The sequence below is a fragment of the Meles meles genome, chromosome 17, assembly GCF_922984935.1.
Source record: "Meles meles chromosome 17, mMelMel3.1 paternal haplotype, whole genome shotgun sequence".
Lineage (NCBI taxonomy): Eukaryota > Metazoa > Chordata > Mammalia > Carnivora > Mustelidae > Meles > Meles meles.
The window spans coordinates 28,734,915-28,747,626 of NC_060082.1; the positions used below are offsets into that span (position 1 = coordinate 28,734,915).

A 12,712-nucleotide genomic window follows, 5' to 3' on the forward strand; every position below is an offset into this window, starting at 1 on the left:
TAAATATTTTATTTATTTATTAGAGAGAGAGAGAGCAGCACAAGCAGAGAGAGAAGCAGGCTCCCTGCTGAGCAAGGAGCCCCATGTGGTACTGATCCTAGGACCCTGGGATCATGACCTGAGCCAAAGGCAGACCCTGACTGAGCCACCCAGATGTCCCCTTAGGGGATTAACTATACTCCAGTTATGGGCAGGAACTGAGTGTACACATGGGTCTTTGTGTATAAAGCCTTGAACACCCCAAAATTATGTTCCCAGAGGTGTGAACCCAAGGGGGTACAGTTAAAGCCCTACTCTGCCCCATTCCCCATTGCCTTCCTCCTCCTTGAGCTCATCCTGTGGGGTCCCAGACTCCCCATAGACCCCTGAACAGCTACAAGGGATGAATAGATGGGGATTCCTCGGAACGCATCCTGCAAGGGTGAGTGGAGACAATGTTTCCCCACACTGGGGGCTTTGAAATAGGGGAAACAGACCTGGAATGATCTGGAAAGGGCCAGGGCTGGGATAACCAAAAAAGGGGGTTTCTGGGAGATGCCAAGACCTTGTCCCTGAGCCACGGCCAGAACAGGAGCCAGGGAACTTCGGTCTGGGAATGGTTGAGAAAGGGGCTGCCAGGCCTTTTTAGGGAGCCTGCAGCCTCTGGCCAGCCTGAAGGGATGGTGTCAGCTGAAGCAGTAACTCTCTGCCATCAGGGTCCCCCGCCTCAGCACCATCTACCTCAGGCACATTGACATCAGATCTTTGCCCTGCCTGCCATCCTTCTAAGCTGTATGGGCAGGACTGGCTTCTGTAGCATCTGTCCCCAAGATGGTGGTGACCTACACCTCCTGATGGGTGAAGTCCGGACGGATGAATGAGTGAGGTCACAGGAGGAGTTTGGAGGGGCTGGCTCTCGAGAACCCCCAGGCCCACACAGGCCCCAGTGCTAGTGGCCCCCTGTGGGGTCGGTGACACCTGTCCCCAGGCCACTCCACCCCTGCCTCTGTCACCATGGGATTGGGGGGAGGGGTGGGGGGGAGCTCTCCAAACGACCTGGTCCCTTCCCAGCTTCTAGCTCTCCAGGGTTTGAGACATGGTCATTTCACTTGTTACGGAGAAGTACGAAATGCAGTGCCACTGACCACTGGGTAAGTGCTTCATCTCGCCCTTCTAAATAACTCGAAGATATAAGCAAGGAGGCCAGGGAAGGATGAGCCCTCCTGCCTGCCGCGGGGCTTAAGCACTTGTCACAGCACGAGCGGGCTTCCCCGCAACTGATCTCCACTTCAAGCTCTTCTCGGGACCAGGCACCTTGCAGAAGTCTCCTTGCAACCATTTGCAACCTAATGATGAGTTCTGGATGGGTGAGTTCCATCCTGCATATGAGATGACACCTTCGCCGGAGGTCTGTAACCTGCCCAAGACCACGCAGCTAGTCGAGGGCAGGGCTGGGATTTGCACACAGGCCAGCTGCCTGCGGAGCCGATGAATTCCCCTGCCACCATAGGGAGGACGCGTTTGGAAGAATCCCAGCTTTCTGGACAGCTCCGGAGGGAACCTGTGGCTTTCTAGGGGCAGTATCAGTGGTTTCAGGATCTGGAGCTCTACTGCGTAATGTACAGAATTGTCAAACCGCCGTGTGTGCGTCGGGAGCTGATGTAACATCGTGCATCCACTAGGCTTCAATTTAAAAAAAAAAAAAAGGAAGGAAGATCAGGGGAGCCTGGTTGGCTCAGTGGGTAGAGCATGTGACTCTTGACCTTGGGGTCATGAGTTCAAGCCCCATATTGGGCATAAAGCCTACTTAAAAACAAAACAAAACAATACAAAAGGACAACAACAACAACAAAAAACCTGAGGTTCTGTTTCAGGAGCTGGCTTAAGCCCCCAGGGGACGACTCCTGGCCCGCAGACCACCAAGGGAATCGGACCTTGCTGTCCCTCCCCAGGACTGCCCGCTCCAGGAATGATACTTCCCCCCAAATGGCAGTCGGCCCTCCTGAAACTTCTTGTCAGGACAATCTAGAATCTTTCTTCTCGGGGGAGAGCTACAAAAGAGTTGGCGTTCCATGCGGAATGAAGCAGGAGGCTACAGGGAGGGAAGCTTCTTGGTCCCCACAAGCCCTAGGCCCCTGCTACCTGCCCTGCCCTTGACCCCAGCCACGTCGGGGGCTTTTCTCCTAGGGGACCTCTGGCTCACTCTCCAGCCTGTGGCCAGCCCCTCTGCACCCTCCCCTTGCAGACAGATGACCTTGGAAGCTGTGGTGCCTGATACCAGGTCTCCAGATGACTGGAGGGAGTGAGGCCAGGGCCCCAGAGCTCTGCGGGGCCAGCTTCATGGGAGAACGCGACCTTGGGCTCTGAGGCAGGCTGAGGGCTGGTGGGGAGCACTGGTGCAGGACCAGGAGGGAGACACGGTGAGAGGCTGGAGCACTGGGGGGACTAGGAAGCACCACAGATTTCCCCAATGCTCTCCTACGAAATATAAGCTGATCCACGGGAGACAAGAGGCAGGCTGCAGACCAGAGCCAAGCGAAAAATGCTGGCTTCTCGTGAACTCGGACCCTGAGGCCTCTGCGTCCTCAGGACTTCAGCTCAGGACTCGGAGAGAGTCTACTGAAAGCAGAGCTGCAGACCTCAGAGTCCCTGCCCTGAGCCCGGAGCCTGAGCTGCCGCACTGTCGATGCTTCCAGACGGAAGGTCTGAGGCTGTCTGTCTCATCTGAATTGACATCACCCCGGACTTGCTTTGGGGGTGGAGCAAATATACCGGATCCATGACAGTGGGGTTCCATGTGAGGGGCGCAGCCGCTGCCAGTCACCCCTGTCCTCCCTGGCTCTGCCCCGCCTGGGCCAGGAGCTGGAGCGAACTCGACAGACCCAGACCTTTCCATGTCCTGTTTGAGAAGTTTCCCCCCGGGTTCATCTGGTCTTGGTGCTGGGCCCCAGGGAGGTCTGCAGACTCCCCCTCTTGCATTGGCCTCAGGCAGGGTCACCCTGCAGGCGAGGCATCAGAGGAAGGAAAGACAGGGCCTCGGTGGTGGTCTAACGAGTTAATAGGCACCCGTGGGCCAAGGGCTCAGTGCGGCACACACAGGGGGTTTGGCCTTCCCTCAGCAAGTTCTCATTTTCTAGGGACTTCCCGATAGACAAATCTTTTCCTCTCCCCCTTTGGCAATGAAGGTGGTAAAATGTTCTCTTCTCTGGTCAATCGGATGAGACTTCTAGGGGAAGTTGTACCTGAAGGCCCAAGGTAAGGGAAATGATGCTGTGTTCAACCTGTCAAAGGCATTTCACTGGGATCCCAACCCAAGTGGCCGACAGAGCAACACCATGAGGCCACAGGTCTGGAGTGGATGGGGGGAGAGAGCTGCTTCTCACCACTGAGTCTGATGGCTAGGTCCCTGCAAAGTCTCACAGGTTGTTAGAGGTTTTCAGAAGTCATCCTCCCCACTTCCCGGCCTCTGTGAAGGATTACAAAAATCACCCCTGGGCCTTCCCCTAACCCTAAAGCTTTTCCCAAAGGGGAAAACAATTATTGTTTTTAAGATTTTATTTATTTATTTGACAGACAGAGATCACAAGTAGGCAGAGAGGCAGGCAGAGAAAGGGGAGGAAGCAGGCTCCCTGCAGAGCAGAGAGTCCAATGCGGGACTCGATCCCAGGACCCTGAGATGATGATGACCTGAGCTGAAGACAGAGGCTTTAACCCACTGAGCCACCCAGGCACCCCAGGGAGAACAATTATTGCTGCTTAGATCTCTCACCTGTGGACCTTTGCTCTATGGAAGTTCTTTGTTATATCTAACCTAAACCCCTCCCGCTATAAGGGATGAACAGAGGCCTAGAGACAGAAAGACAAGGAAAAATAACCTCAGGAAATCGCCAGGAGGCACCACCAGTTCTAGAAGCAAAAGAAGTTGGCTTGGACTCCCTTTCAGATAAGCAAGAAGGAGGCTGCTCTGCTATGTGCTGAGGAGCTCGCTCACCAGAAATCTCAGCCCTGGGAGGACGCTGGGCTCCTTCTCCTTTTAAGGCAACGTCTGAGCTCTCGGGGCTGCACAAGCGGCAACAAGCCCCAGCCCCACTCATTCCTGGCTATTTGGAGGAAACCCATGATTAATCAGCTCCCCCCTCCCCCGCCCAGCCTGTTTTTCATTAGGTTCTTTTTAAAGGGCTGGAACACCTCCTTAGGAACAGACATATGGCAGATCCAAGCCAACTAGGACCCCCAGGGTAGGGGGGTACCCTAACAGGGAGTGGGGAATAGTCCTGGATGAAGACCAAGGGTGTAGGTCAGAATCTAGGGTGTCAGGGCAGAGAGAGGGTTAAAATACTGGAAAAGGAGTCCTGATGGGAGAGCAGAGGAAGGCTCTGAACGGGAGCCCTGGTCACAAAGCTGGATGGGTTTGACTAGGAGAGGAGGGAGCTGCTGAGCGAGGCTGGGGGCAGCAGGGCCGCCCAGGCACACCTGGAGGGCTGCTGTGCAGGCGGAGAGGAGCGCCTTGCCCCTAATGGCAAGTTTGGAGACTTGGCCACTGCTGGTGAGACAGTCAGACCTGAAACCCAGTTTTTCCTGAACTTGCTGGTTAGTGTCTCTCTGGCTTCCCAGTTTCCCTCTAAGTGAGGCCTGTGGGAGGCATGGGATCTGTGCAGAGGGCAGCTGGGCACTGAGAAAGCCCCAAGGACTTGGGGATTTGGTAGGGGAGGGCAGGAGTGCCTGCCTTGGGGGCCTGACCTCTGAAGCTAGGGCTGGACTCCTGGAGAGGCCACAGCACCCAGCTCTCACTTCCATGCTCCCGAAGTGGCTGGAATTTGAGATGAAACCACTCTGAGCTGGGATGGGCTGGAATTTCCTGGCTGAGCTGTGGATAGATGTTAGGAGTGTCCTAAAGGGGCTGACCCATTGGACCTCCCCGTTTACCTTCTGCTTGCTTACTCCAAGCTTCCTCTTCCTTTCAAATCAAGGTACAATAAAGTCACCATCACTGACAGGGTGATACGAAGGGTCACATCCAGAGAAAGTGTGAGAGGGCATCCTCTGGTCCTTGTCCCACCACCGAAGCCCCAGGGAGCTCCCCCCGCGCAACTGCCCCCATGGGGCAGGAGGAGAGAAGGGGCACATTCCTCGGCCCTGCCTCACCAGGCCCTGTGCCCCTTGGCTGCGTGTTGTGATTCTAGCAGAGAAGCCAAGGACTTTTGCTGCTAAATAAACCCTGGGGCCGGTCCCCAGTGGCATGTGTTTGTGGCGCAGGTACAAACTGTTTCCATAGGACGAACCAGCTCTCCACTCCATCCAGGCAGGGAGGGGGTGCACTCTTGAAAGAAAGAAAACCTTTCTAATAATCAGGCCGTAGTCTCTTCCTCTTAAAAACAAAACAAAACCTTTAGGAAGGACATTCCTTGAGGTCCCAGTTGCTCTGGGGTATCTGTCCTAGTCAAACAGTTTAATATCTAATCGTAGGCAATCCTGATGCTCCTTTAGCCCTCCTGAAGGGGGTAGGAACCAAGTACTCTCAAAATAAGGCTCAGACTTTCTGCAACTTTACGGAAGTAGACACAGGGCCCTGTGGAAGTACAGGGTGGCCCATGCTGTGTGTACAACTCAAGCCTTTCATGCATCTCAGCTGATACCCTTCCAGGCCCCCTGAACAATCTCTCCTTGTCTATGTGGTCCACACAGAGTCACGGAGTCCTAGACCCTCCTGAGATCAGCTCACTCAGTGGACTCCAGGGCCCCTTACAGAGAGGTGCTGGTCCTTAGCAAAGGTTTTTTCTAAAAAAATTAGGATGATACTGTGGGCTCTTGGAAAAGCTACACATACCTGACATAAACGTATGGGCTTTATTCTGTTAATGTCTACCTTCTTTATTGTAGGCTCCTTTTTATTTCAGTGAGAGAATGATGGGAGATCAAATTTATAAATATCTTTAACTGGTAAGATAAAATGTTAGCAACCCTATGTTGGTCCCTCCAACTTTTTTATTCCTTTGAAAAGGCATTAGCTGTGAAATTCCAAGCATCTGAGGACCACCGACCCACCTCCCCTTTGGAAGCGGGGCCAGCGCTGGGGTGAGGCACGCAAGGCACTAGCCGAACCCAGAGAATGCAAGGGGGCACCCAAAAGCACAGTGAGCTGATATTTTTAAAAAATTGAATTTAATGCCAAAAGAAAAAAATCCATGACAACCAAAAATTCAAAATTTTTAAATAAAGGCAGGAGCAGCATAAGTGATTTTTCCTTTTGCCTCAGGTTCCAACATGGCTCAGCAAAGCACCACTTGGAAAGATTCCTGCTAAATCACTCATGACAGAAAAGGGCAGCTCTGGGTCTGAGAACCCCCCCCCGCCCCCCGGGGAAGGACCTGCCGCAACCTCCTCAGGTCTTACTCTAGGCCCCTCGCGACCCTGGGGTTTGCTTGAGTCTGACGTCAGCCCGTTCTCTGCAGCTTGAATCCCAGACCCTCCCAGGGTGTTCTCAATGGATTTTGCCCTTTGGACGCTCCACGGCAGTTACATAAATGCTCCCTGCACTTGTCCCCATACTCTCGCCTCTCCCTCTGCAGCCAGATCTTCATGTTTCTTTTTCTTTTCTGAATTCTTAGGAAAGCAAGCAAGTGGAGACCAAGACAGATGCCAAGAACGGAGAGGAAAGGGGCAGAGATGCCAGCAAAAAAACCCTGGGCCCCAGACGGGACTCAGACCTGGGGAAGGAGCCAAAGAAGAGTGCTTTAAAGAAAAGCTTCTCAAGAGACAAAGAGGAAGCTGATGGTAAAGGCGGAGAGAAGCCCAAGGAGGAGAAGATCATCCGGGGCATTGACAGGGGCCGGGTCAGGGCTGCTGTGGACAAGAAGGAGGCAGGGAAGGATGTGAAGGGAGAGGAGAAGGCAGCAGCCCCGAGGAAGGAGGACGAGAAGAAAGGCAGTGACAGGAGTGCAGGGTCGAGCAGGGACAAGGACAAGAAGAGAGAGGAGAAGGAGATAAGCAAGAAAGAGGACGTCGGGAAGGGAAAGGGGGAGAGTAGGAGCGCAGATAGCAAGAAGGAGGACGAGCGGGTGAAAAGAGGAAGCGGGAGCATAGACACAAAAAGGGAGGACGAGAAAGTGAAAAAAGATGAGTCCGTCAGTGAAAAGGAACCCAAAGAAGAGAACAAGACCCAAGCGCGGGAGAAACCAGCCCCGGCTTGCCCCACCAAGCCCTCCGAGGGGCCTGCCAAGGCGGAGGAGGAGGCGGCCCCCAGCATATTTGATGAGCCCCTGGAGAGGGTGAAGAACAATGACCCAGAGATGACTGAGGTGAACGTCAACAACTCAGACTGTATCACAAATGAGATCTTGGTCCGGTTCACCGAGGCACTGGAGTTCAACACGGTGGTCAAGGTGTTCGCCCTGGCCAACACACGCGCCGACGACCACGTGGCCTTTGCCATCGCCATCATGCTCAAGGCCAACAAGACCATCACCAGTCTGAACCTGGACTCTAACCACATCACGGGCAAAGGCATCCTGGCCATCTTCCGGGCCCTCCTCCAGAACAACACGCTGACGGAACTCCGCTTCCACAACCAGCGGCACATCTGCGGCGGCAAGACGGAGATGGAGATCGCCAAGCTGCTCAAGGAGAACACCACGCTGCTCAAGCTGGGCTACCATTTCGAGCTGGCCGGGCCCCGGATGACGGTCACCAACCTGCTCAGCCGCAACATGGACAAACAGCGGCAAAAGCGGCTCCAGGAGCAGCGGCAGGCACAGGAGGCCAGCGGCGAGAAGAAGGATCGGCTGGAGGTGCCCAAGGTCGGGGCCCTGGCCAAGGGCTCCCCCAAACCCTCTCCCCAGCCATCTCCAAAGGCCTCGCCCAAGAACTCGCCCAAGAAAGGGGGCGCCCCAGCTGCTCCGCCGCCGCCGCCGCCTCCCTTGGCCCCGCCCCTTATCATGGAGAACCTGAAGAACTCACTGTCCCCAGCCACCCAGAGGAAGATGGGAGACAAAGTCCTGCCCATCCAGGAGAAGAACTCCCGCGACCAGCTACTGGCCGCCATTCGCTCCAGCAACCTCAAGCAGCTCAAGAAGGTAAGTAGTCGAGGGCCTGGAGGGGATGGCGGGCCTGCCTGGGGAACGGGGGCGGAGCAGGCTGTCAGGCTGCTGTGCCCGTGCGGCACCTCTGGCCATCGCAGCTTCTGGACAGGCCACAGTGTCTCCCTTGGAGGGGGACTCTCTCCTTCCTGTAAGGAGCTTCCTTTAGCCTCTCACTCCGTGCCTCCAACTTTGCTACCCTGCAGCGAAACCAGGGTCTCCCAGAAACGGGGAAACACGTCTCTACCTAGTAGTTCCGCCTGGTCCTGCATTAAGTCTTCTCTCCTTCCTTCGCAAAACAAAAATGATCTCCCTTTTAGGAATTCCCTCTCAGGACCAGCCAAGTCCTACTCATCAGTGTATCCCAAAGGCCATCGGGAGATTCAGCCCTCAGGAGGGTCTCCCCTGTGACTAATCAGTGCCACAGACACATGAGCCGTCCCTAGAGACCCCCCTGCTCCTCCAAGTTTCACCTCCCTGCACCTCAGGCGACAGAGGCCACAGTCATGTGCTGATCTGACGGGATGGCGGCAGAGAACCCTAACCCAGCGGCATCATCGGGGGCTAGGCACCAAGACAGAAAGGATAACCTCAGCTGTAATGTTAATGGTCACTGGATGACATCCAGTTTTTACAGACAGGGAAAATGCTCACTTACTCATTCCACAGACACCTGTGGGGGGGCTCTGGTTGCCAGAAGGAAGGGAGGCCAGATGAACTCTAGAGGCTCCTCTGCTAAGCTCCGTTCTCTAAACTGTCCCTGCTTTGCCCTGACAGGTGGAGGTGCCCAAACTGCTTCAGTAGGACCAGACTGCCAGGGGGCACGGTCTGCCGATGCCAAGACTGCCCCAGCCTCGCCTCCCAGGGCCGCACAGACCCCGCCCCCAACCCCACCTCCGGCTGCCCTGCTGCGGATGTCCCTACTCTGCCATGGGAGAGCATGAGGCCTGGCCACACTCCAGGAAGGATGCCTTCTCCCTTCTCACTTTCCTTTTCTCGTCTCTGAGGCTCTCCAAATATTTCTTTTATACCTGGAGCTGAGGTTGCTGGACAAGAAGAGTCCTTGTAGCATGTCACTGAGAAGATGGCATGCCTGGGACCCAAGTAGCTGGCAAGTTGCGAAAGGCCTGTGATCCAGGAAAGATGTGCCACCAGGACCACATAACCAGCCCAGCCCCACTGCCCTCCAGGGCTAGGATTCAGGCCTCTGAGGAGCCCTTGGGGCAAAGCTGCTGGGCCCGTGGCCCTCTGTGTGGGCCAATGGCAGAAGATTGAGAAGGGCACGAGGGCCCAAGGGAAGAAGGAGGAGGGGCTGAGGATACCCTCAAACCCCTCCTGGGCTGATCAGAGGACATGGCAGGGGCAGTTGGCCTGGTGGGAAGTGGGCTCCAGCTGGGAGGAGGGGGACAGACAGCAGCTGGTCCTGAAGGTTTGATGCCAAAGCAGACATTTCCCTCACACCCACCTGCTGTTGTATAAATAGCCGTGTATCTGTTTTTCCATAAGATTTTGATAATATATACAAGCCTTTAGTTGTGAATGACGGTGCCCCACCTCTGTATTGTCCTGAGGGGTCCTGATGCTCACCCTAGGCCCCATGGAGGACTCTAGAGGCTCAGGGTCCCTGACATGCCAGCCCAGGTTGACCATGTAACAGGTTCATATCTGTGGAAAGTCTTTGCGAGGGAAAGACTCAAGCCTGGGTCGAGGGCTCCCCACTGACTGGGTTGACCAGGCCAAGGAAACTAAGCCTTAGTCGGGGTCTGCTCCTGACCATTGCTGCTGCCTGGAATCATTAGCCAGAGCCACTTTCAGGGGTGACGGGGCAGAGTGGAGCACAGGGCCCTGGGATGGCTATATTAGGCATGTTCAGGGAATGCTCATTCCATGACTCTTCCTCACTGTGGGCTTGGGGCCAGCTCCTCACAGCAGTCACAAGCCCAGGAAGGCAGCCATCTCTGAGCAGGCAGAGAAGTGAATGACCATTTGGGGAGCAGCCCCCACACCAGTGTGCCCAGTGACCCATCTCACCCCCACTCCAGCTGCAGGCTGCTCTCCCGACCTAACAGCACTCCCCTCCCCCCGTGCCCTCCATCAGGTCTATCAAAAGCATCTTCCTGATTTGATTGACTTATAGGGGTTGGCAGCCCTGGACACTGTGGCAGAGCCTCTTTGGGTCTGGGTCACTGGCAGTTTTCTCCATCTCGGTGTGTTGTCCAACAGCAGGGAGCACAGCAGTTTCATCATCTTTGGGGTGAAGGAGGGGGCGTCCCTACTAGGAAGAAGGATTGCTGTGCTAGGTCTGACCAAATACAGAGGCAGGCCAGTTGTGGGTACAAAAAGCTTGGATCCCAAGGGGACACTCTGCACCCCTTCCCCTCTACCCACTTGCCTGTCCACCCCAACAGCCGAAACAAGGGCTGGGCCCAGGAGACGGCGGGGCGGGTAGACACCTGCTGCCTCTCGGACCTCAGAGGGTGTTAGCAGGAGCTGAGGGCAGCTGGCGCTTCATGTACCCTGTGTCTGCGATTGCCAGGCCTCAGCAAGACGCTGGAGGCTGCTTCAGGTGCTCTTGCAATTCTGGAGGTTTCCATTTTGCAGATCGAGTTCAGCCCAGAGAGGTTATCTATAGGTCCATGATCACAGAGCCAATAAAAAGAGAGCTCAGAGAGATCTCCAGCTCTTAGAGCTCCTTCTGATGAGAGATTCCCCCTCCTTCCCTTCCTGACATGAGACTGGTCCAAACCCAAATAACGGATCTCCAAATCTTAAGGTTCCAATAACCAGACACACACACACACATTCTCTCTATATATTGCCTTCCTGGGGGTTGGGGGGTGTAATGCCCGGACTGATGAGGTCATTCTTCCTCCGGTGCCTTCGAACCTGATGCGGGACCGTAGCGCCACCTGCAGGCAGGCCGCGTCCGGGTTCTCCGGCCGCGCGAGAGGCGCCCCCGAGCTGCGCGGGGTGGGGGCCAGGGAAGGTGGGCAGATGAGACGCAGCGCCCGGTCTGGGATCGCCTTCCCGCCGCCTGGGAGGGCCGGAGGGAGCGCCAGGCATCGAGCGGCCGCGTGTGGTCGGGGTCGGCCGAGCGCGGGAAGCGGGCCACACTCGCGGGGTCCGTTTCTGCCGAGTAGTGCACACCGCCGCCCCGCCCCTCCCCCTCGTCCCACCTGCCCCGTCCGCCTCCCGAGACGGGTTTCCCTTCCTGAAAGGCAGGCTGCGAGAGCCGGGAAGGATCTGTCTTGGTCGGGAACCCGCCTTTTACAGGGAAGACAAGGAGAGTCAAAGGCAGCAAGTGACTTGAACAAGTTGATGCACACGTACGCAAGCCGTCTCTTGTCGCCGGCTGCATCCTACCGACCTGGGCCAAGGAGTCTCCCCCCACTTCCGACCCGGCTGGCCCCTTTTCGTTTCCAGGGGCCACATCCTGGGTCTCCGTTTCCCCAACAGAGGGCGTCTTCGCATCTGGCTGCCTCGCCTGCCGCGGGGCCCGCTGCCGACACACCCACTGTTGCACCCGCTTCCCACCGCCGGGCCCTGCCGCCCAGGCCTTGGGGGACGCCAGGCTACGTAGGACTGAGGCCCTGTCGCTGGCCATGGGGGGATGGCGGCCGCCTACTGGCCCCACTTCCTGTCGCAGGAACTCAACAAGCTAGTGAGCCAGGGGCTGTCGGCTGTGGCTGTCACAGGTGCTGTGAGTTGGGACCATGGCCACTCATACAGCCCTAAGAAGCATAAGATCTGGACACGAGTCACCCACCGAGCGTAGCTTCTGGACCACCAAGATCACCAAGCCTGTTGTGTCACATGCTCCCCGGCCCTCTGCAGGCCCCTCTCAAGCCTGGGGCCCAGCTACCCCTTATGCCACTTCTTGTGCGGGGGGCCAGGCTGCTGTCCTGGGAGTCCAGGCCTGGTGAAGACCCCCTCCCACCCCCCTGCCCTGTGCTCTACCTGCTCTGCCTGACCTGTGCACCTTCTCCAGGCCTCTAATTCCTCTTCCTTTATCCCACCTACCCTCCCTCACTCCTTGCCTCAAGTGTCAGCGGCCCCTATTCTATTCCTCTCCCCCCACGGTGTTCCCCTTTCCTTTTTGGGGGCCCCCATTGTATTCCCATTCACCTCTGCCCCAGATCTCTCCCTGCATCTGAACCCCTGCCTTCCCCCTTTGAGCTCAACCTCCCCCTCCCCTGCCTGAGGCATCTAAGAAAGAGCACTTGCTTTTCCTCCTCTCCATCTGTGCCTCCCAGACCTCCCCTTAGGGGTCCTCAGTGTGCGCTCACAGCTCAGCGGGACCCCCACTACACCACTGGAGAGTAAATCCTTGAGCATAACCGCTCCTCCGCCCTGTATCTTCCTCCCATCTGTAGGGTGCCTGCCTGGTTTTCAGGGGTGCTAGCTGCTGAACAAGATGGGGAGGGGCAGCTACAGCTCTGTGCTCTGCTGGCCCTCTTTCCCCGGTGGTAAGCAGATGAGATAGGCTCATAGATGGAGAGCTTCAGGAAAGATTCAGGGGGACTGCCCTATTAACAGAGCTGGAGGATGTGAGAAGCACCTTCTCTCTGCTTGGGGCATATGAAAGCCCCACTCTGTCATAGTTATCCCCTTTTCCTTGGAATTCTCAGAGCAGAGTGAATTGCCTGGAAATGCTGGGG

The 12,712-nt window shown here is 56.2% G+C and overlaps 1 protein-coding gene across 1 annotated transcript in view; it reads left to right on the forward strand.

Annotated features, from left to right (window-relative positions):
• Positions 1 to 9,594, forward strand: part of LMOD1 (leiomodin 1) — a 41,236-nt gene extending 31,642 nt beyond the window's left edge. The window contains exons 2-3 of the mRNA XM_045983205.1: positions 6,588 to 8,051; positions 8,832 to 9,594. Coding sequence (XP_045839161.1) covers positions 6,588 to 8,051; positions 8,832 to 8,858 — 1,491 coding nt within the window. The 3' untranslated portion in view covers positions 8,859 to 9,594. The remainder of the gene's footprint in view (positions 1 to 6,587; positions 8,052 to 8,831) is intronic.
• The last annotated feature ends 3,118 nt before the right edge of the window (positions 9,595 to 12,712 follow it).